This window comes from Aethalodelphis obliquidens, unplaced genomic scaffold (assembly GCF_003676395.1).
Source record: "Aethalodelphis obliquidens isolate GAN/ISIS:26980383/991018 unplaced genomic scaffold, ASM367639v1 scaffold60, whole genome shotgun sequence".
Taxonomy (NCBI): Eukaryota; Metazoa; Chordata; class Mammalia; order Artiodactyla; family Delphinidae; genus Aethalodelphis; species Aethalodelphis obliquidens.
In genome coordinates, this window is record NW_020838004.1 from 4,026,052 (window position 1) to 4,048,161 (window position 22,110).

Consider the following 22,110-nt stretch of genomic DNA (forward strand, 5'->3'; position numbering starts at 1 on the left):
GGGGATATGATGTGGGCTTTAAGGTAGATAGACCAGAGTTGGAATCCCAGCTCTGCCACACAAACTGTAGTACCTTGGGTGAGTCACTTAAGTGACTCAAGAATTTCAGCTATCACAGTCACTTTCAACATTGTACAGGAAAACTTGATCAACATGATAAGACAAGAAAAAGAAATAAGAATAAAAGGGATGAGATAAAATTACTATTATTTGTAGATGATATAATCATCTACATGCAAACTCAATGAAATCAAAGGATAAGCTATATGAACTAAGGAGTTCAGCAAATTTGATAAACAGTATCAGCTTACAAAAATCAATATCATGTATCTATATTAATAATAACCAATTAGAAAATATAATGAAAACAAGATATACTTCAAAATACTAATAAAACTATAAATTTCTATCAATTAAACAATACACAAGACTTTTATGAAAAAATTAAACTCTATTAAAGGACATAAAAAGAAACTTGAATAAATGAAGAACTATAACACTATAAGAGGGGCAGTTCTTCCCAAACTAATTTATATATTCCATACAATGCCAATTAGAAATTAAGGGGTTTTAAAGAAACTTGACAAACTTATTTTAAAAATTTTTATGGAAGAATACAGTTGGCAAAAAATAAATGAATTGAAAATATCAAAGAATAAAGACTTGCCCCACCAGATTTTAGGAGTAATATAAAGAAATAGCAATTACAAGTGGTAAAGTACTGGTGCAGAGCAGATATAGATAAGTAGAATAGAACTAGAAAGCACAAAATTAGATCTAGGTATATATGAGAATTTGTGATTTGCTGGTCATGGCTGCACAAACCATTATATACATTTTAATAGATGACATTCGGGGAAAACGGCTCACTATAGGGAGATAAAGTTAGATCCCTACCTCACATTCTACATATCATATAAATATATATATATAAATATAAATAAACTCGAAGGATACAAGATAGCTAATGTGAATAGTAAACTTATAAAGTTAATAAAAGAAAATGTCATATAACATCCTTGTAAATTTAGGGCAGGGAAAATTTTCTTTCAAGAAAACCCCAAAAAGCACAAACCATAAAATTAAAAATTAGTAGATTTGACTCCATCAAAATTGACTTTTGATTAGATAAAGAACTTCAAAGTTAAAATTAATAATTCATAAATAGGGAGTAGATATTTGCTATGTTAAGAAAAAGAATTCTTCCAAATCACAAGAAAAACATGAGAAATCCAATTTAAAACAGCAACGGATATAAACAGACAATTCACAGAACGACAACAACAACAAAAACGCCACAGCTATCACATATATGAAGAGGTGGTTACCCTTTTGTGTTTTCTTTGGCATTCATGCACATTTTAAAATAAATTCTCCCCATCCCCCAGTAGGTGAGTCAGTTATTTCCCAGAAACAACATTTACATGACATATTCAAAGACATCTAGAAGCCAGGAGTAGAAGTGAGCAGATAATACAGACAAAAGGTAACAGTGTGATGCAACCTTATATACACATATGATGGGCAAAAACTAGAAAGCTGGATAATTCCAAATATGGGGGGGGGCTGTGGATGAAAAGAGAAGTCTGGCCGCAGCCCTCACACCGCCTCCCGCCCACGTGCTCCCCCCCGCCCCTACCACGGGACCTGGTGGGCTGTGCGCTTGGCTCCACCCACTCGTGCGCCTCGGCTGCCATTCCAGCCCAGGACCCAGAGAGCCACTACTTCTACCGCTTCTGTCGCAGCCTTGTCATCTGTGTACCGGTGACAAAATACCCTCGTTGAGACTTGGCTGCCTTTGAAGTCACTCTGGGCGCATCTGGAACATGAGCGGCCGGGCCCGAGCGAGGGCGCGAGGCATGGCCCTCAGCCCCAGCGCCGCGGAGGTGGGGCGCATCCAGGCCTCGCCGTTGGTGGGTAGAAAGCTTAGCAGCTGGCATTGTCTCGCTCACTCCTACCTCTTTTTCCTTCGTGGACACCGCCTTCCTCGGCAGATATCTCTTCCTCTCTGCTACGAAGTAGTGGCTTATCTTCTCTTTCAACTTTGAGTCCTTCCAGGGTTTCTCACATTTTTTTTTTTTCCCTGTTGGGGAGCTTATCTGAGTAAGGTATTAATATAGATATTTCGGTCAGTGAAAAGGGTTGAAAATGGGAGGCAAGTATATCATTAAGTTTTAATTACTTCATTCGTTTGTAAGTCTCCTCGTGAAAATGGCTGTCCCTTCAAAGGTACCATTATGTGGTATATAATCTAATATGATCTGTCTCGCTAATTTATATATAAAAAGAAATAATCTCAGACACAAATGAAGTTTAGAATCAACCACTGTTTCTTGAGCAACCACTGTGCGTAGGGCTCCTTATTAGACTTAGACAACTAGGTTGAATTGAGTGGCAAACCAGCAATTTTTGAGTGATGTTACATTTAGTATTTGGAGCAGTAATTAGCAAAAACTCAGTATTTGGAGCAATATCTTAGACCAGAAGTGTTCAAGTGAGTAGTCTATGCCTTTACTCTCATAGAGAGGTCTTCTCTTGGTATCATCCATTTTTTTTAGCAGGCTGATTTATACCTTCTTGAACAGAGAAGTAATTACCCTGAAGAGAAAATATTAATGGTTGCCTTCACCTGTTTTGTGAACTTTTGGAGCAGTTTATTCAGGAAGGTCATCATCTGAGCTGGTGGCCCAGATCCTCTGGGCTCAGTTTATTTTCTTGCTACAAATATGTTCACATCAGAGGCCCCATGTCTGAAGGCTACAGGAGCATGAGGTCTGCGATCACCTGTACCACCTTCCAGAGGAGCTCTGATGAGCTCCTCGGGTGCAAGGATCACACCTCTGCCTCTTTCCACCTCCAGGGGCTAAGGGCTGTATCTGGCTCACAGTTGGCACTGAAATCAAAGATTGATGAATGGGGAATACCGTAGCTTGTCCTTATCTTTTTTCTGAAATGGGCAATCTTTTCTCCTCTCTCAAGCGTCTTACCTGCCAACATTTTCTTTTCCTAGCTCACGGTAATCCAATGACATAGGACGTGATACCATTCTCATCTTGTGATAAAGTTTTGGTTTATGACTTAACATCTTAAATCTGACCAAATATTTTTTCCCCATTTTAGCCTCTGTCTGTTGCTCTTAGTGACAGTGAAGCATCTTCTAGCAGTGACCACGTGGGAACCAGCAGGATTTCACAGAAATGTAAGTGCAGCTCTGTCTGTTCCATCCAGTTCCGTCCCATCTGAATGGAATAGGAGTGACTCTACTAAGCCTTTCAACAGCAGACTCACTTCTTGAGCATCTTATCTTCCTTTTTTGAAGGATCCCCCTGTGTTTGTTGTGTTTCTTTGGGACTTCCAAACACAGAATCTGCCACTGAATTTCCTGATGGTGCTTAGCAGTTGGGAACCCCCAGATATTAGGAAACCAGTTTTTCTGATTCTGTCTGCTTACTGAATAATTTTGAAAACGTATTTTTAAATTCTTTGTGACACATAAATGCCAATACCATTGCCTTGCAGGGATGGTAGTAACCTCACATGCCTGTTGCCCCTTCTCTCTTCTTCCTTCCCCGCCCACGGTAGACCTCACCATTTGGTGGTGGCTCTCTTACCTGCAAATCCAGGTTTGGCCTCAAGATATTTGTCAACGTGCTAGTCCAAGTAGCCCCTACCACACAGTATAATTTGGCATGCCCGATGCACTAATTTGCTAGGGCTGCCATGACAAAGTACCACAGACTGGGTGGCTTAAACAGTAGAAATGTCCTATAATTCCAGCCCTACTGCCACCATTCAAGTGTTATTCCAACTTTTCTTTGGGAATTTCCTTCGCATCTGCTGTGCCTTTTTGTGACTAGCAAGTGATGGAAACTCTTTATCCTTTGAGGGTAGACTGATTTTTTTTTATTTTTAAAAATTGTGGTAAAATAGGTATAATATAAAGTTGACCATTTTAACAGTGTTTAAGTGTACAGTCCAGTGGCATTGAGGACATTCACATTGCTGTGCAACCATCACCACCATCCATCTCTAGAACAGTTTTTCATCTTACAAAATTGAAACTCTGTACCCATTAAACAAGAACTCCTCATGTGCCCCTCCCACCCCCAGATTCTGGGAACTACTGTTCTATGGTAGATTGAATTTTTAGAAACCATCAAACATCTTTTGAAACCAAGAGCAGTAAATGATATGGATAATCTAGTGAGAATAATCGAATTTTTAAAAAATTAAATAAATTTTGTGATTTTCCTGGGAGACTCCAACTCCACTGAGAAGGGTATGGACAGCAGTTTTGGGCAAGTGGGTAGCGCCATTTGGGGTAGTTGCATACAGTGACTGTATCAAAGGACAGTGGTCAAGTCAGTGTCCTAGAGGTTTGTCATACTATTAGCCACATTACTTTGTAGTAATAATTCTGTAATATAAAATTTATATTTTCACATTTCAAAGTGCCAAAGTTGTATCCGAAAAATTAGCATCTTTTTGTACTCATTTAAAAAAGAAAATAGTCATCAGGAAACAGATTTTAATTTCCCATTTTCTAGAACCTAAGAGTAAGTGACACGTCCCAAGGTGACGTGCTGACTTTCATTCTCAGGGGAATGATCTAGCATAAACACTGACGGCAGTGTATGGGCATTTCTCTTCTTGTGATTGAGAAGGGGGAAAGGTTCAGCCCCAATCTGTACAGAAGTTGATGTGGCCAATCTTAGTCTGTAATTCTTTGGGTGTTACACAAGAGCTACAGGAGGGAGACCAGCCTTCCATAAATGGGTGTGGAGTGGGATATAGGGAGATAGAGCTTTCTCCTTAGCCAAGAGGAGAATCAGGTAAGCCCCAAATGTCATGAGGTAGGACTAACTCAGAGTGTGTTATTTCTAACAAAACACTCCATGCTTCCTTCACAGTTTTCAATTTTCAGGCTGCAGACTTCTGTATAGTCATGACTGTTTTCAGCAATGTGGGCCAGTTTTATTAAAAGCTACAAAAATCTGAGCTTTGGTTCTAGATGCATCTTTTTTCCTGGCTGTGCCAAGCGGCATGCAGGATCTTAGTTCCCTGACCAGGCATTGAACCTGGTGCCCTTGACAGTGAGAGCTCGGAGTCCTAACCACTGGACTGCCAGGGAATTCCCTCTAGATGCTTTTTTTTTTTTTTTTTTTTTTGTTTTTTGCAGTACGCGGGCCTCTCACTGTTGTGGCCTCTCCCGTTGCGGAGCACAGGCTCCGGATGCGCAGGCTCAGCGGCCATGGCTCACGGGCCCAGCCGCTCCGCGGCATGTGGGATCTTCCCAGACCGGGGCACGAACCTGTGTGCCCTGCATCGGCAGGCGGACTCTCAACCACTGCACCACCAGGGAAGCCCTAGATGCATTTTTGATATGATAATTGTAAACGATATCACTAGCATGAAATGTTATTGATGCATATAATATTAATAATATATAACATTTTGGTGTTCTTGTCATATTTTAGGTGAAGGTGGTCTATCTTCTGGTGATGCTGGATGTACCTTCAAGGAAAGAGTTGGGAAAATCAGACGAGAGATGATGGATTTGAGTGTCTGTACCAGAGAGAAATTGGCCCATGTGAGAGACTGCAAAAGAGGTACCCAGTCTTCATGTTACTTATTTTTAAATTTTTATTTATTTATTTTTTTGGCCATGCCATGCTGCTTGTGGGATCTTAGTTCCCCGACCAGGGATTGAACCCAGACCCCCTGCAGTGGAAGCAGAGAGTCCTAACCACTGGACTGCCAGAGAATTTCTTACTTTTTTTAAATGTTACCAAATTTTGCTTAAGAAGTTTTAATTTAAATTTAATAAAATAAACAAGTTCATATATTGACTTAAAAGATATGTATTGAACATCTGCTATATTCAAGCATTATCTAGGCACTAGTTGTTTTAGCCTTAATTCTCTCTTTCATTAATAGGAAGAGTAACATTTTCTCCAGAACTACATTTCACTTGTTGAAAACCTTTTCTCCTTACACCTGAGGTAGGGGTCAGCAAAGATGCTTTGTCTCTTTCCCAACCTTTTTCCTATATGGGGAATAACCTTTCTGGACTTGAGGTCTAAAAAGAAAAATGTAGCCTCTTTGGGGAATTCTTTTAGGCAGATTCGGGGCTCACCCCTGAAATTTAACCTAGGATTGCATGTGTATTTTCAGGAAAAGTAGGCATATTGTTTTCATAGGATTCTCAAAAGGCTTTGTAACTCCCTCTAAAAGTTAAGACTCACTGATGCAGATCAGTCTTTTTCAAACTCTTTCAAACCATGCAGCAAAAATAAGTACATAAATTGTTCTCCAGCATACACACACTACACAAACGCAACTGAAACAAAGTTTCATGAAACAATGCTTGCCCTTCCTATGGGCAGCACACTCCGATCCATTCTATTGTATTCTAGTCTTTCTATGAAACATGACGGTTCACCTCACTTACTTTCATAACTGCAGCACTAATTAATGGGTCATGATTACAGTTGGAACACACTGTTGTAAGTGGTCTTAAAGGGTATTGCCAGCTCTGATATTCTAGATGACTTCTCTTTGTCCATTAATATGAGCAGCTAAAATATGTTGCCATGTCCTCTGGGAGAACAACAAAAAAAACCCTTTTCTTTAATTAAAATAGCACAGAGATTCCTTGTTCCTACTGGATATTTGCACGTCAATGAAAAAAATATTGCCTACCTTATCAGTACACAAAAGATGTTGCAGCCATGAAGCCGCTGCAGCCGCTCCCACGGTGAGCCCTGAGGGAACTCAGGATGGAGACAAACGGGGCGCCGGCTGCCAAGTCTTCAGTCACTGCAGCCACCCTCCAATGACGCCCCCTAAGGAGACTCAGGGTGGGAAAGAACAGGATACTGGCCCCAGATAGCTGAGGTGCAGATCAAAGGAATGATTTCAGCGAGCCCTGACTTTTGCATCTTCCCAAACATAGAAAAGCTCTAAATTCATTAACTCGAGACATATGGTTTTCCTTAATTAAAAGTAATCTTATGATGTTCCGGTCTTTGTTGCGAAAGCTCCTATATATCCTGGCTCTTCCCTTACCTCTTGGGAGCAGTTCCTCAGAACTGAGCTGCTGCGTTCTGGGCTTAAGCCCTCAGTTTTGTCCGCTGAATAAAACGTAACTCTTACCTTTTAGGTTGTGCATTATTTCTCAGTAGATACACAGGTCAAAACTGAGGGAATACTACGTAAGGTATACATGATACTTTTTCTTCCTCACCACCTCAGGGCTCATGTTTCCACCTCCTCCACCAGAAAGGCAAATAGTGACTATTTGATAATTCTTTCCTATAAGACGAACACTGGATGATTCCCTCCAAGGAGAGGTGAGAAGTACTTCCTTTGTGCCCTCCTAGAGTCTGTCCTGGATGGAGTTTATGCCATCCTGGGCACTGACCAGCGACATCGTGGCCATCTCTGAATTTGTCCTGTAGATTTTGAAGAGGTGAATAAAAATTCTGTAGGGGATGGAATTCCTGGAAGCCCACATGGCCTCCCTGTGCCTGCAAAAAAACAGAAGCCCAGAGCCCTGTCTGTTCTCACACAGGGAAGATGTAAAATTTCTTCTTCCATCCCCAGTCGCCCCCTTATCTCTGGGGGGCCTTCGCTGGGACCTACAGAGCCATCTAATCACTGAATGAAGTGATTTCAGAATTTTCCGAAGTATGGTGAACTTTTGCTTATCTGGATTTCCAAGAGGATGGGGGTTGTATTCATGATAAAAACTGGAGAGTTTCTTTATAATCTGAGAGCACCATAATTCCAGAGCAGCATCTGAAACTGTTACTGAACTAAACTTGGGTCCCTTCCCCCATGCTCAGTAAAGCCAATCTACTGACATTGGGCTGTGGTGAAGGAAAGTGCAGCGTTTATTGTGAGGCGCTGTACGAGGAGTCTAGGACGGCTAGTGCTCAAAAAGCCCAAACTTCCCGAAGGGTTTCAGCAAAGCATGTTTAAAGGCAAAGTGAAAGAGGGGCGCCCCAGGGTCTGTGATCAGCTCCTGCACAATTCTCTGGTTGGTTGATGGTGAGGTAACGGGTTAATATTATCAATCCTTTGCTGCCAGTAGGTCTGTAGGGAGCTAATGGTCATCAAGTAGTTAATGTCTTCCATTTGGTAGGGGTTTTAGCATCTGTAAAACAATTCAGGAAATGTACACTAGATACTATTACCTACATACTTCAGCAAGGAGCTAAAGCAGAGGATATGGGGGAGGCCCCATGGGGTCCTGCTTGGTTACAAAATGCTTACTTGATCGATTTGAGAATCAGCTGGAAGGCAAGCTTTGGAAGGAGTCCTAGGGTAGTTGAATTCAGATGTTTCTTTTCTCCCCAAAACAAGAATGTCAGTGTCTGCTCTCAGGTTCTTATGAGGCCTGCCTTACACAGGATCCTTTTGCTTGCAGGGCTCCAAAGGTTATCAGGCAGCTGGTTACTAGAGCTTACCTTGTGTCACTGAACAAGAATCCTTGCTTTCTAGCAACGATTATGCATATGCAAATAAATTTTTTGAATGCTGTGATTAATATGAACACGATGGGTTTTTTTTTGTTTTTTTGGTTAAAACATGTTTTTTCTTTGTTTTCTTGAGGTTCCAGTGGAATACCTGTGAAACTGGTCACAAATCTTTTTAATTTAGACCTGCCCCAGGACTGGCAGCTATACCAGTATCATGTGACATACAGTCCAGATATAGAATCTAGAAGGCTGAGAATTGCTCTGCTTTATAGTCACACGGAACTTTCCAACAAAGCAAAAGCATTTGATGGTGTCATCCTTTTTCTCTCCCAAAAGCTAGAAGAAAAGGTATGGTATTTTTAATTTTTCAATACACACATGTGTGCATATATTTATACTCCTTCATGTAGATTTTAGAGGTTAGCTGATTTTCATGACGGTTGGAATGAGTATGTCACTCACTCCTTTTCTCTTTCCTATTCCCATGCCTGAGAGCGAAAGACTTCTTAATTAAGACCTCATCAGGATTGATTTCTTAATTAAGAAGCTGATGGTCTGGCATTTAAAAAAGAAGAGCTGTAATACAAACACTGCTTTTTCAACTACTTTTTTAAAGGCAAAGTGTCCTTGAAATAGGAATCCTTTTCAACTTTTCCCAAATAGGCAAGAGTTTAAGTAAGACTCCGAGCCCCCAACGCAGGGGGCATGGGTTTGATCCCTGGTTGGAGAATCCCACATGCTGCAGGGTGTGGCCAAAAAAAAAAAGTTTAAAAAACACCATTTAGCCTATGGCCTAAGAGCTTTAAATTTACTCTACATTTTTTTGCTCCTGCACATTGTGTCCACGTGTCCAAAGAACTTTACATCAATCCTGATTCTAAAAGTGTCATTTCTTTCATGACTTGTTCCATCATATGAAATAGGAGTTATTTATGTCAATCTTAAGGATATTTTTAATGGTTATGACCATTGGATATGGCAATTGCAAGATTCATAGCCCTTTATTTTATTTTATTTTTTACGCCTTCCATATTTTTAGCCCTAAAATCAAGGTATTGTTATTGAGGTTTTTATCATATGCTTTGTTCTAAAGCAGTATGAAAATTATGAGAAAGAACTGGTTTCTGTATGAAAAATTAAAACAGAGTATTGGATTAAAACTTGACGCTTCTATCCCTTGGAAAGCTTAATCTTTTTTTTTTTTTTTTAAGTTCAGCATTTTGAACACCAAGAGCATAAATGTAAGTTTCTGGATTCCATGTGTATCTTTGTTAATTTCCTCAAGAAGTATGTTTCTGAGCACTCTTGGAACCTTTTTCCTTTTATGAGACTGTGAGATTTATAGGAGCTACTTGAGTGTTTATTTCATCTGAATATGGAGTTTAAAAATTCTACCATATGATTAAGTTTAAGGACTTGGAAAATCTGGATCTGTAAATTTAGAAACATTTTTATTCGTCATGAGTCCTTAGTGATCCCTCAATATTTTGTCCTATGACTAGATGTTGATAGCATGCTAATATGGCCTCTCATACTTAAATGATATATTTCAAGGGCATTACTATCATTAAAGATCTTGTTCTTCTAAATACATTTGTAGTAACAGTTTGGAAGTTTGGATATATTAAAATCATGTAGCCCCCTTGAATGGTCCAGCCTTCTTCAATTTTACCTAAGGAGAATGGAGGAATTTTACTCTACAGATGCTAGGAATAAGTTAATATTACTCATTTCTTATTCAAAGTGAGCATGTAGTATACGCCACACATCTTCTTATTGTTGGGCATGGAGTCTAATGAGGATGCAGGGAGTAAATAGATGGTGAAAACGTGGTGTGACAGATCAGACCTGTTGCTTCTGTCTTCCAGACACAGGGGATACTAGATTTAGACAGAAGAGTGTTGTCTTAATTTCTATCAACATATGACCTGCCACCTAATGACAGTAAAAATGAGATAGTAAAAAGAAACTGTCCTAACGAAGGTTGCTAGTCTCATCTTTTTCTTCTGGTCTTAACACTGACTCAGGCTTAATCCTGTGCTCCCATCCATCCCCTCCACACTTTATAGGATGCTTATTTTCATGGAAAGAGCCCCTCCACTGATTCACTCATTGCACCCCCAAATGGTGCAGTTCTAGAAGTCCTGTTCCGCTGCCTCCTGGCCTTCCACTGTCTTTCAGACCCCATCTGTGCATCTGTGGCCACGACCCAGGTTGCTGTCACCTGTCACATCTATTTGCCACTCTCATGCATTCTTTCTGCACTTAATAAAGAGCCTACTGTGTACCAGGCAGGGTGCTGGCACCTTGGAGGAAACCAGGATAAATAAAACAAGGTTCTTGTTGTCAGAAACATTTCAATTTAGTACTGAAGTTATTTACAAATAAATTCAGTGCCAGATAGAATGACATAAGCGGCATAATAATAATTAGTGGTTTTGTTATGCTAGCATTTATCGAGCATTTACAAGGTGTTAGGTGCTCTGCTTGGTTGTTCTCTGGATTAGCCCCAGCACAGCTCTCTTGAGATGAGCAGATCTGTGTTTTATGTCCCACCTACCACTGGATTACATTTGATGAGCACTTACTCTGCCAGGCTGCTGTATGCATGAACTCATTTAATCCTCTCATCACCCCTGGAGCCTTAGAGAGGTTAAGTGTCTTACCCAAGGTCTTCAGAAAGAGGTGATGAAAGGAAAGGTTATTCCCAGCAGGACACTTCAGTGGGAATGGTCATTAATTTATCTCCTGGGCAGGATTTGAATTAATGAAGGGGGAGATGGGGAGGACCGGAGGAGCAAAGGCACAAAGATGGGAAGTGAAGGGCATAGTTTAGAAACTTCTGGTTGTTCAGGCTTAGCTGGGAAGGCTTGCAAGTTGTGGCTCCAAAGGTAGGGAGAACGTTGAATGTCCTGCTGAGGAACAAGAACTGTCCTCCGTGGACCACTGAAGCCTTTGAGAGAGAGTTTCCATAGAGCTGTGTTACATTTCCGTGACTCTGATCACATCCTATTGAATGGCTGACAGAACAAAGTGGGACGATTAATAAAGTGCCGCTGGAATAATCTGGGCAGGCTGTCGAAAGGACTCGAACAAGGTACAAAGCACTGCTACGGATAGGGATAAGATCCATGAATTATCCCATTTAATCTTCATTATCCTGGTCTCACTCCCACGTTAAAGACGGGAAAAGGTCTTAAAGAGTTGCAGTAACTTGCTCCGCATCATACAGGCTGCAAGAGGCAGAGAACCAGGGTCTGTGCAACTCCACGTCACGTGCTCTTGGGCTCGGTGGTAAATATTGGTATTGGAACAGCTGAAATGGAGTAGAGAAACTGCTGGTGTAGAAGGGCGAAGACTTGCCAACCTGTTAGATAAGTGGATGGAGAGGAGGAAGTGAAAGCGCACTCTGAGAGTGAGGGTGTGGGATGCAGAACAGGCGGGAAGCGAGGAGGAGTGGTGTTTGGTGGGGGAAGTGCAGGGGGTGCTGCCGATTTTGCTCTTTGCTGGCTGTGAGGAATGGGGTTCCTGAATAAAGCTCTGAGTGGGGACCGTCTGCTGCCAGCCACTCATCCCTGCATACTTTGTTGGCTTACGCCTTGTTCTGAGATCCTGGCAGCAGTCTGAGGGCCGCTCCCCCATCTCCTGCGCATTAGACTTCTGGACGTTGATAAGCTCTTCCTGCAACTCGCCACCTCTGACTTCTCTACAGTTTTATCTGAAGCAAGAAACGCCTCAGTGAAATATTTCATCCCCTGTGAAAGGACACATTTCTCTTTGTTTCCCTGAAGTGAACTATCCCTGCCCTACATTCCTGGTTCAACCTAAAAGCCATTAAAATGACACTTTCACCATGGAAAGTAGGGGTAAAATACATAAATGCCTGCTAATAAACTGACCTCTTGTAATTCCTTACCCTTCTGAAAAACCCTTGATCATAGATTTTTACTGACTGATTTGTCGTTTTTTATTCCAGAAATCTATCCTGAGCCCTCCCTGATCTGAAGAGCTTTAAATTTAGTTAGGCATCTGGTATAAAGACCTACTCATGCGTTCATTTTAATTGTTAGAACGTTGTTCCAGATTATAGGAACCCTAGGGATTTCTCTAGACCTTACAAAAGTTAATAAAATCAGATTTCATATCTGTTTAAACTTTCACCATTTTCTCCTCTCTCTTTCCACATTTATGTTTCCCTCTCGTCTGTTCCCTATCCTTTGCTTTCTTCTTCTCTGTTCCTCTGTTTTTTTGAATGAACTTTTGAGAGGCTTCCCTCTGAAATCCATGAACCCAGGATGGGCAGGAAAGTTCGTTAGTAGGCTTCTGGGCATCCGTGAACGTCTGAAAATGGGTACATTATATTCATTGCTGCTGTATATACCTATGTGACATTTTCTTTGGAGAATGTCTGTAACTTTGATCAGACTCTCAAAGTAGGTTGTGACCTGTCTTCCCACCCCCACTCCCCAAAAAGGTCAAGAACCGCTGCTCTGGATTCTCTTTGGATTGAATGTTTGAACCCCGAGGCCGGTTTTGATTCTCTATTAAGAAGTTCGAGAGGAAAGAGATGTGTTGCTTTTCTGGTATTAGCAAAATACAGCGAAAAAAACCTTCCAAACGTAACGTAATCATTAGATTATTACATTACTGACACCTGCAGTTTTGTTTTTGTTAATGCCTATTAAGTTGGGACAGCTTTAGCATATCCATATTCTGTGCCCTTGAGGATAATCCGTAGAGTGCATTTTAAGTACTTCTTTTTTCAGGTCATGGAATTGTCAAGTGAAACTCGAAGAGGCGAGACTGTAAAGATGACTATCACCCTGACGAGGGAGCTGCCGGCAAGTTCTCCCGTGTGCATGCAGGTCTTCAGTATCATCTTCAAGAAGTAAAGTGCCTTAAATGTGAATCTAATTTAGGCTCATGATGCCTGTCGTGGTGGAGCCTGGGTATTAAAAGTATTAACCATTTTGTAGGCAGTGTGCCAGCAGCAGTGTCATCTTTAGGGAAATTTTCCATATCCTTTCATGTACTTGTGCAATAACACACACCACAGTCCATCACGGCCTCAGACTGGCACCTCTGTTACTATCCAGTATCATCTGTGTCGAGACGAAGGACTCGAGGGTTGTGATGTCTCAGTGGCTGCAGGGCAGGTGCCTCTTCCCTTTTCTTCTTTTTCTGTACCCACTCCCAGCCTCCACCGCCAGACTTAAAAGATGCGTGTGTTTGGGTTAGTAAACGGAGGGATTGGTTTTTCTCCTGGCTGATTGGTTTTAGGTGTGAAAGGCCATCAGCATCTGCTTTCTGCTGTCACTTGCCTCTCAGCCCCCTTTCCTTCCCCGTGTGTCCCTGGGGGCAGAAGGGAGGTTGTCACCAAGCTTCTCAGTGTTCTTCAAACTGACCTGAGGATCACTTGCTTCCGTGTCATCTTGGATGTTGGGTGGGACTCGACAAAATGCAGCTTCCCTAGTGCCTCGCTGGACCTAGTGAGTAGAATTTCATGAGTGGGGCCTGAAAATCCACATTTTTAGCAAGCTTCCCAGATGACACGTGGGAGCACGAAAGCTTGAGAACCACCGTTTTCCCCGCTGTGGGTGCGGATCACTAGCACGATGTGTTAAAAACCTAAGATTTGAGCCCTTCACTCAACAGTGGCCTCTGGACAGGATGAGGACGGGGCGTTTGGGGTTTTGCTGAGTAGGGCACGTAAAGGAACTTTCATCACACAGATAACGTTGCTTTCTGATTCTAGTCAGACACCTTGCCGAGCATCTTTAGATCATATCTGGGCCTCAGCTCAGCACTGTAAAATGCCCTTCAGCAGCCAGTCTTGCATGTGCCCCCCTGAGAGGGGACTATTTTAAGTCAGCTGACGTTTGCAAGGTGCTTTGCAGTGACAAAGCTCTTTGTGTGGTGTTAGAGCTTCCTTGATCCTTACTCGAGAGCTCTGAGGCAGGTGTGATTAAAATCCCCATTTTACAGATGAGGGGACTGAGGCTCAGATGCCATTGGACAGCCAAAAATCATGCAGTTGGAACCCCTGTTTTCGGACTTGAAACTCTCCTGTTTCCCCCATGCATGGGGCAGCCTCAGATCAGTGATGTGTCACGTTACAAAGGTGACCAGGATTAGTTGCTGAAGAGGCAACCTTGTCATTTGGTAGCGCTGGGAAGCCTGAGTAGCCTCATTAGCAACAGCCTCCTTGGGAATGTAAATTGGTGCAGCCGCTATGGAGAACAGTATGGAGGTTCCTTAAAACACTCAAAATAGAATTACCATATGACCCAGCAGTTCTACTCCTGATATGTGGAGAAAACTCTAATTCGAAAAGAGACATGCACCCCAGTGTTCATAGAAGCACTATTTATAATAGCCAAGACATGGAAGCAACCTAAATGTCCATCGAGAGATGAATGGATAAAGATGTGGTACATATATAAAATGGAGTACTACTCAGCCATAAAAAAGAATGAAATAATGCCATCTGCAGCAATATGGATGGACCTAGAGATGATCATACTCAGTGAAGTAAGCCAGGCAGAGAGAGACAAGTATCATACGATGTTGCTTATATGTGGAATCTAAAAAAATGATACAAGTGAACTTATTTACAAGACAGAAATAGACCCACAGACATAGGAAACAAATTTATGGTTACCAAAGGGGATGCGGGGGGGGAGAGATAAATTAGGAGTTTGGGATTAACATATACACACTACGATATGTAAAATAAACAACTAGGACCTACTGTATGGCACAGGGAACTATATTCAATATCTTGTAATAATCTATAATAGAAAAGAATCTGAAAAAGAATATATATAACTGAATCACTTTGTTGTACACCTGAAACTAACACAACATTGTAAATTAACTATACAAAAAATAAGAAAGAAAAACAAGGGAAACAGCCTCCTCATCTCAAAATAAGCAAGAGGCCAGAAGAGCCTGTGGACATGGCTTTTCTCACCTCATCCACACCAACCAGAATGTTAACAGTCACAGTCATAACTGGAAAGTGACCACCTCCTTATTGCAGTTAAACCCAGAGAGAGAGAACTAATTTCAATTGTGTCATTCCCAAACATGAAGTGATAGTTCTTGTACACACACTCATGTGTATGTTTAGCAGCTAAACCTTCCAGTGTTATAACAATAGGAGTTCTGGACTTTTCTACTATTTTTCTTTCAGCATGTGTACAAACTTGGAAGTATACTGTTATCAACGGTTGTTTAACAGATTTTAAAAATATATACTTGCAGGATCTTAAAAAAGTTGTCCATGTACCAGATTGGACGGAACTTCTATAAGCCTTCGGAGCCAGTGGAAATTCCCCAGCACAAGTAGGTTTATTTATGTTTTCTGCTACTCTGAAATTGTTATAATGTGAACAGCATAATTTATGATGCAATATTATACCATTATGCCTCCTACGAGAGATTCTGTGGTATGAAAAATAATGGATTTTTAAAATTTTCAAGTTCTCTATAGAATGGTGAACGTCAAAAGCTAGCAGCCTGTTTTCTTATATTAGTGTGCTAGGTTACTATCATAAATCCCAGAAGGAGTTCAGGAACTGAGTTTTCTGTGTATGACAAGTCGTAATGAGAGCAGGATAAGCTCTATTATGTTATACCACATAGCTGGGGCTCTGTTTTCTTGCTGATAGAATGTTAACACAGCCAGGGTGGTTGATTGGAAATTATTGGGTAAGCAGATGTCAGACACACAAGCCGGCTAAGCTGCCCTAGTGAACTGTTAGGAACACTCGCAGAGTTTTTACCCTAAACTGGGAGGTAGATGCTGCAGGGAATGTGATCGGCTGTGTCTTGAACTGGTTGTTACTCAGCTCTCCAAAATAAGTAGCTGTGCCACAGACAGAGGCAGCCAGTAACCCAAAGACAGCCACGAAACAAATGGAGAAGTTCGGACGGTCCCTGCCTTACAATATTTCAATTTACAATATTTCGACTTTATGATGATGTGCGAGCCATGCACATTCAGTAGAAACCATACCTCAAATTGTGAACTTTGACCTTTCCCCGGGCTAGCGGATGTGGAGATGATACTCGCTGACGAGGTTGGGCGGCGGCAGCCACGGCTCCCAGGCAGCCACCCGATCACGAGGGTAAACGACCGACACACTTACAACCATGATGGACCCGCACAATCATTCTCTTTTTCACAGTATCCAATAAATGACATGAGATATTCAACACTTTCTTATAAAATAGGCTTTGTGTTTGATAATTTTGCCCACTGTCAGCTAATGTAAGTGTTCTGAGCACGTTTAAGTTGGCTAGGCTATGATGTTTGGTAGGTTAGGTGTATTAAATGCATTTTCTACTGAGGATATTTTCAGCTTATGGTGGGTTTATCAAGATGAAAACCCATCATAAGTTGAGGGAGATCTGTACAGAAAAGATAGAAAGTGGAGGCAGGGAGTTTGGCTTCTGCCAGGTAGAGGAAAAGGGCAGGGTTTCTGTATGTTAATTCAGTGTGTCGGAGTGGTCTGTCTAAAGCATCCTATTCATTCACCCCCGTCACTTATCTCTCCACCTGGATTAGAAATCCTCGTGGGCCCAGTGTTGTGCTGAGCTAGAGCTGGTCCTAGTGCATATGCTTGTCCTGAAAACTGGCATGAGCATCACAGCAAATGAAGTCCACAAAATATAAACTGAAATGATTTTTAAAAAATATTTGTCTATTCTTTCATGCCATTTCCATAACGTTTTCTTATTTAAGACTTCAGACTGTGATATTCATACATGTGGAAAGGGGATGGAGCCACTGCTCCAGTTGTCCTTGTATGTCTGTACGTGATATCACTTAGATTATTTCTTAATCTCATTATTAAGTGTAGTCATCGTCTTCACCATTGAGCCAGTGTGCTTTTCTGAACCTAGATGTTTTCATGCTGGGATGGATCCCCCCATAAACATTTTAATCCTACAGCTGTACTCTCAACCAGAGGCGATTTTGCTCCCCAGGGGGACATTTGGCAATGTCTGCAGATATTTTTGGTGGTCACAGTTTGGGGGCTGATACTGGCATCTAGTGGGTGGAGGCCAGGGGTATTGCTAAACATCCTGCAATGCACACGAGAGCCCCTGACAAAGAATTTTCCAGTCCAAGTGTCAGTAGTATCAAGGTCAAAACAATGCAGCTCTACAGGAATGTATTTTATCCTAAATATATGTTAAAAGACACTCCAGCTGGAAATAACTGAAGTGTTAAGTCAGCCACTGAAAGAAATCAGATTAAAGAAAAATTGTTTCATGAAATCTAGAGAATTGGAATGTAAAGTCACCATTTTAAAATGTTTATTGTTTTCCTGATATAACATTTAAAACATTTAAAAAAATTTTATTTATTACAATTTATTTATTTATTTATTTATTTTGAAGATTGTCCCTTTGGCCTGGGTTTGCCGTTTCTGTGTCACATTTCGAAAGCAGACTCCTGTTTTGTGCTGACGTGAGTTATAAGATACTCAGGAATGAGACTGTTCTAGAATTCATGACGGATCTCTGCCACAAAACTGGCATGTCCTGCTTTACCCAGACGTGTGAGAAACAGCTGATTGGGCTCATTGTCATTACAAGGTAAAAGCCTTCATTTAAATAGACTCTTCTCTAGAGAATGCATTATGTATCCCGTGTGGGAACAGGGCACTGGCCTGAGCCCAGACCTGATCAGTCTACTCACCTGTTATAGACCTGACCGTTCTCAATTGTCTAGAGTGCAGGCTTCCTCGAGGGGCATGCTTGGTGGTCCACAGTCTGACCTGGTCCTTCCTTACCTCCTGCTGTACCCTCTCCCCTAACCGCCAGTGGTCTGCATTTTGCTGCTCCAGCCCCTCTGCCTGGTTCCCCCACCCCCATTTCTGCCTTTTAGATTTCTGCTCCCACAAAGTCCAGCTCAAACGTTACTGCTTTTCTGAAGCTTCCACCTTCCACCTGTCCATTCAGTTGGAATTATTCAGTTCCCGCCCCTGTGCTGCTCCCCAAACCCAGTGCTTTTTTTTCTTTCTTTCTTTTTTTTTTTTTTGGCCACACCATGCGACTTGTAGGATCTTAGTTCCCTGACCGGGGATTTGAACCCGCGCCCTCGGCAATGGAGGCTCCGAGTCCTAACCACTGGACCGCCAGGCAATTCCCAAAGTCCAGTGTTTGTAAGCCACCTCTTTAGAGCCATTTTATTTCATTTTATTACATCACAGTGTAAACAAGCAGGACCCTATGCGGCCTTCCCAGGCAGGCCTCTGCCCCATATCCTCTTTTTTAGCTCCTCTCTGAGGTACCCAGATAACAGTACCTGATGCACATTTCCTTCACCACAACCCGATTGTCAGTAGACTGGCTTTACTGTGCGTGGGCGAGCAGACCCAAGTCTGATTCAGTAACAACAGGACAGAACATCAGGTCCGTGTCTCATCTCTGCTGTAAGATTATGAGGCCGTTAAGGCTGAGACCTTGCAAGTGTCTAGGTTTGTCTGTGTATACATTTGTCATCAATGCACATTTCAACTGAATGGGACATGGGCAGTTAGGTGACTTCGTGAGGACCAAAAAGCCCCGCCTCTGCGGCTGCTGGTCCAGGGACACTTCTTTTAGAGGACGCACTAGTCTCCTAGTCTGGCTTGGAATTTCCACTGGAAGTTGTTTTTCTGGGTTACAGAGTAGAGAGGTGGTGCGGATTGAATTCCACGCTGCCCCCTTATTCTCCTGTCATGATCTTCATGGAGTAAGTTATCACACTATTTCAAAGTCACCCTGCAAGGTACCCAGAGCCCAGAAGAAACCTGACAAGGAGGTTTCTGTCCCAAGGCTGCGGTGGCATGAGAGAATGTTCCAGGCCACACGGTACCTGATGAAGGGGAGAAAGAGCTTAGAAAGATCTCAGCCGACCTGCTTTGCAGTTTTGCCCAGGGCCAGCCCTAGATGGGAGAGGAAGCAGGCTTCCAGAATTGGGTGGTCCATCAGCCTGCTTGGGGTGCTTTTTATCAGAAGCGCTAGTTGGGAGTTCAGAAAATCTTAGTGGCACCAGAAGCTGATGGGAAAGTTTTGAGCCATGCTTCAGCCTTGAACATTTAAGAATGATTTACCTGAAGTGGCAGTGTATCTCAGTGAGAAAAGCACTGGTGGTCTAATGACTCTCCCACTGGTAGAGGTCCTCCTGTGAACGGAAGAGTTAATTAATGCTCTTCTCAGATAAGAGCTGATCCTTCTTTTTTTTTTTTAAAGTGGCTATTCTTGAGTTATTATCTTTCATAATTTCTGAAATTCTTGAGAATAATACTTTGAATTAAAAGTATAGTGAAGGGCTTCCCTGGTGGCGCAGTGGTTGAGAGTCCGCCAGCCGATGCAGGGGACATGGGTTCGTGTCCCGGTCCAGGAAGATCCCACATGCCACGGAGTGGCTGGGCCCGTGAGCCATGGCCGCTGGGCCTGCGTGTCCGGAGCCTGTGCTCCACAACGGGAGAGGCCCGCGTACCGCAAAAAAAAAAAAAAAAAAAGCATAGTGAAAGAGCCACTTACCTTGTAGGATTTGGGAAAAGAACTTAAAGATTTCTTGCCTTTACCAGATACAATAACAAAACCTATCGCATCGATGACATTGACTGGTCAGTGAAGCCCACGCACACCTTCCAGAAGCGGGATGGCACCGAGATCACCTATGTGGATTACTACAAGCAGGTGGGACTTGTCTTCCTTCATCCTCATCTCCCTTCTGCTTAGCTCAGAAGAGGGTCCCTGTTCCTTTCCAATCCAACAAGTCCCCCAGTCTGTCGGGCTGAGTCTGCCTCTGACATAATTTTCTGACCTGTCCCTTCCCCTCCATCTCCACCGTTCCTGTATTGGCTCAGACCCTCATCCTGTCTCCTGTGGTCCTTCCTGTAGTCTGAGTTACCTCCTTTAAAACATATCTGATGATGTCACTTCCCCGCTTAAAATATTCCCATGGCTCTCTGTTGCTTTAGAAGTCAGATCTAAGCTCCTGGGCAGAATTCCCCAGGTCCTTTATGATCTGGCCACTCCCTGTCTCTTGAGTCTCATCACTTACCATCCCCTGTTTCCTTCTTGGGTTCTGCTGTGCCCACCATTCGTGGTTCCTCGAGTCAGTTACCCCCCTATGCATTTTCACACATGTTGCTTCCTCTTCCTTGACGCCCACTCATAGCCAGCCGGTCACTGAACACCCTTCAGTACTCAGCTCAGCAGTCAGCTCTTAAGGGAGCCCTAGGATGCTCTCCCCCGGGTCCCCTCCCTGCACTTAGCTGCAGACGACTATCACAGAAAGGACACGGATGGTCTGACTCCCCTCCTCAACGCTGAGCTCTTGATTTCTGGATGCCCAGGGTGGCATGTAGTAGGTACTCAAACATTTACTGATGGAATCTCCTGCTGACTCTGGGAGCTTGATTCACAGTGATGACAATTTCCTCATCCCCACCATCCAACTTCAGTTCCTTTCAGAGGTGCCTTCTCTTTAATGTGCAGTCGTAGTTCAGTCTCCAGAATCTCACTGTTTTAAAAACAAAAACAGAAAACAAAAACCCTGCCTTGACCTTTCTATACCTTCGGGAAAAGCGATCTCTTTTTCCTCCTTAGCTCATTTCTTTAGAAGGTTGTCTAAACTAGCTCCAAGCACCTCTTCAGTTCTTCCTTCCTGAAGCCTCAGTAGTCTGGTACCCGGTTCTGCTGCTATGGAAATAGCCCTCCAAGGTCAAATTCAGCTACTGTTCTTATTCGGAGGGGCTTTGGTGGCTTTGGACACTAGTAACCACTCCCGCTGAGCTGAACTCTTCTTCCTTGGCCCCTCCGCACATCCCTGGTGGTTCTCTGCTAGGTTTCAGGTGGTTCTTTCTCAGCCTCTTTTGACATCTTCCTTCTTCATTTCCCCCAGACATTAAATGCTATTATTCACCATGGTCCCCTTGCAGAGGATCTTTGCTTCATATTTTGAGATTGTTCAAATATGGTATTTTTGCCTTGCCCTCATTCCTAAATTATATCCTCATCTCCGTTTCAGACTGTATTTGCATGAATATCCCGCAGGCCTCTCACACTAACATAATTCAAACTGAATTCGTTGTCTTTCCCACTTTCCTCTCTCCTTGGGAATTCTGCCTCTCAGGAAGACATTTTGGTCCTTCCTCATCTTTACCGTCACCTCCTCGTTCAGTTGTTCGTAAGCGCTGAATCGTCCACGCAGAGCTTTTAGTCCAGTTCCTGCAGGTGATGAGCACTTCCTTTCTTCAACTGTAGCATCACACAGTTTGACCTCATCTCCCACGGCACTCCCGCCATGCACCCCATGCTGCCATCACCCCAGTCTACTTGCTGTCACTCAGCTTTCGCTCATGTTCAAGAGACATTGGCATAAAGCCTCACTGTACCTTTCCTCTTCAAGGTCAAATGTCATCTCGTTAGTGAAGTCCTCTCTGACTTTGCTCCCTGTCACACTCACAGAAGAGCTAGCTGTTCTCTTCCCTGAGCACTTGTAGAACATTCCACATTGCTTCCAGAACACGTCTTCCTTATAGAACACGGATGGCATTTGACATTTGGCAAAGTGTCTTGTGCAGAAAATGTGCTCCATAAGTGTTCGTTTATCAGA

General features: G+C 42.6%; 1 protein-coding gene across 1 annotated transcript in view; it reads left to right on the top strand.

Annotated features, from left to right (window-relative positions):
- Nucleotides 1–3,120: 3,120 nt before the first annotated feature.
- Nucleotides 3,121–22,110, top strand: part of PIWIL4 (piwi like RNA-mediated gene silencing 4) — a 39,699-nt gene continuing 20,709 nt past the window's right edge. The window contains exons 1-7 of the mRNA XM_027087768.1: nt 3,121–3,199; nt 5,478–5,609; nt 8,617–8,831; nt 13,250–13,371; nt 15,750–15,830; nt 17,895–18,092; nt 20,075–20,186. Coding sequence (XP_026943569.1) covers nt 5,549–5,609; nt 8,617–8,831; nt 13,250–13,371; nt 15,750–15,830; nt 17,895–18,092; nt 20,075–20,186 — 789 coding nt within the window. The 5' untranslated portion in view covers nt 3,121–3,199; nt 5,478–5,548. The remainder of the gene's footprint in view (nt 3,200–5,477; nt 5,610–8,616; nt 8,832–13,249; nt 13,372–15,749; nt 15,831–17,894; nt 18,093–20,074; nt 20,187–22,110) is intronic.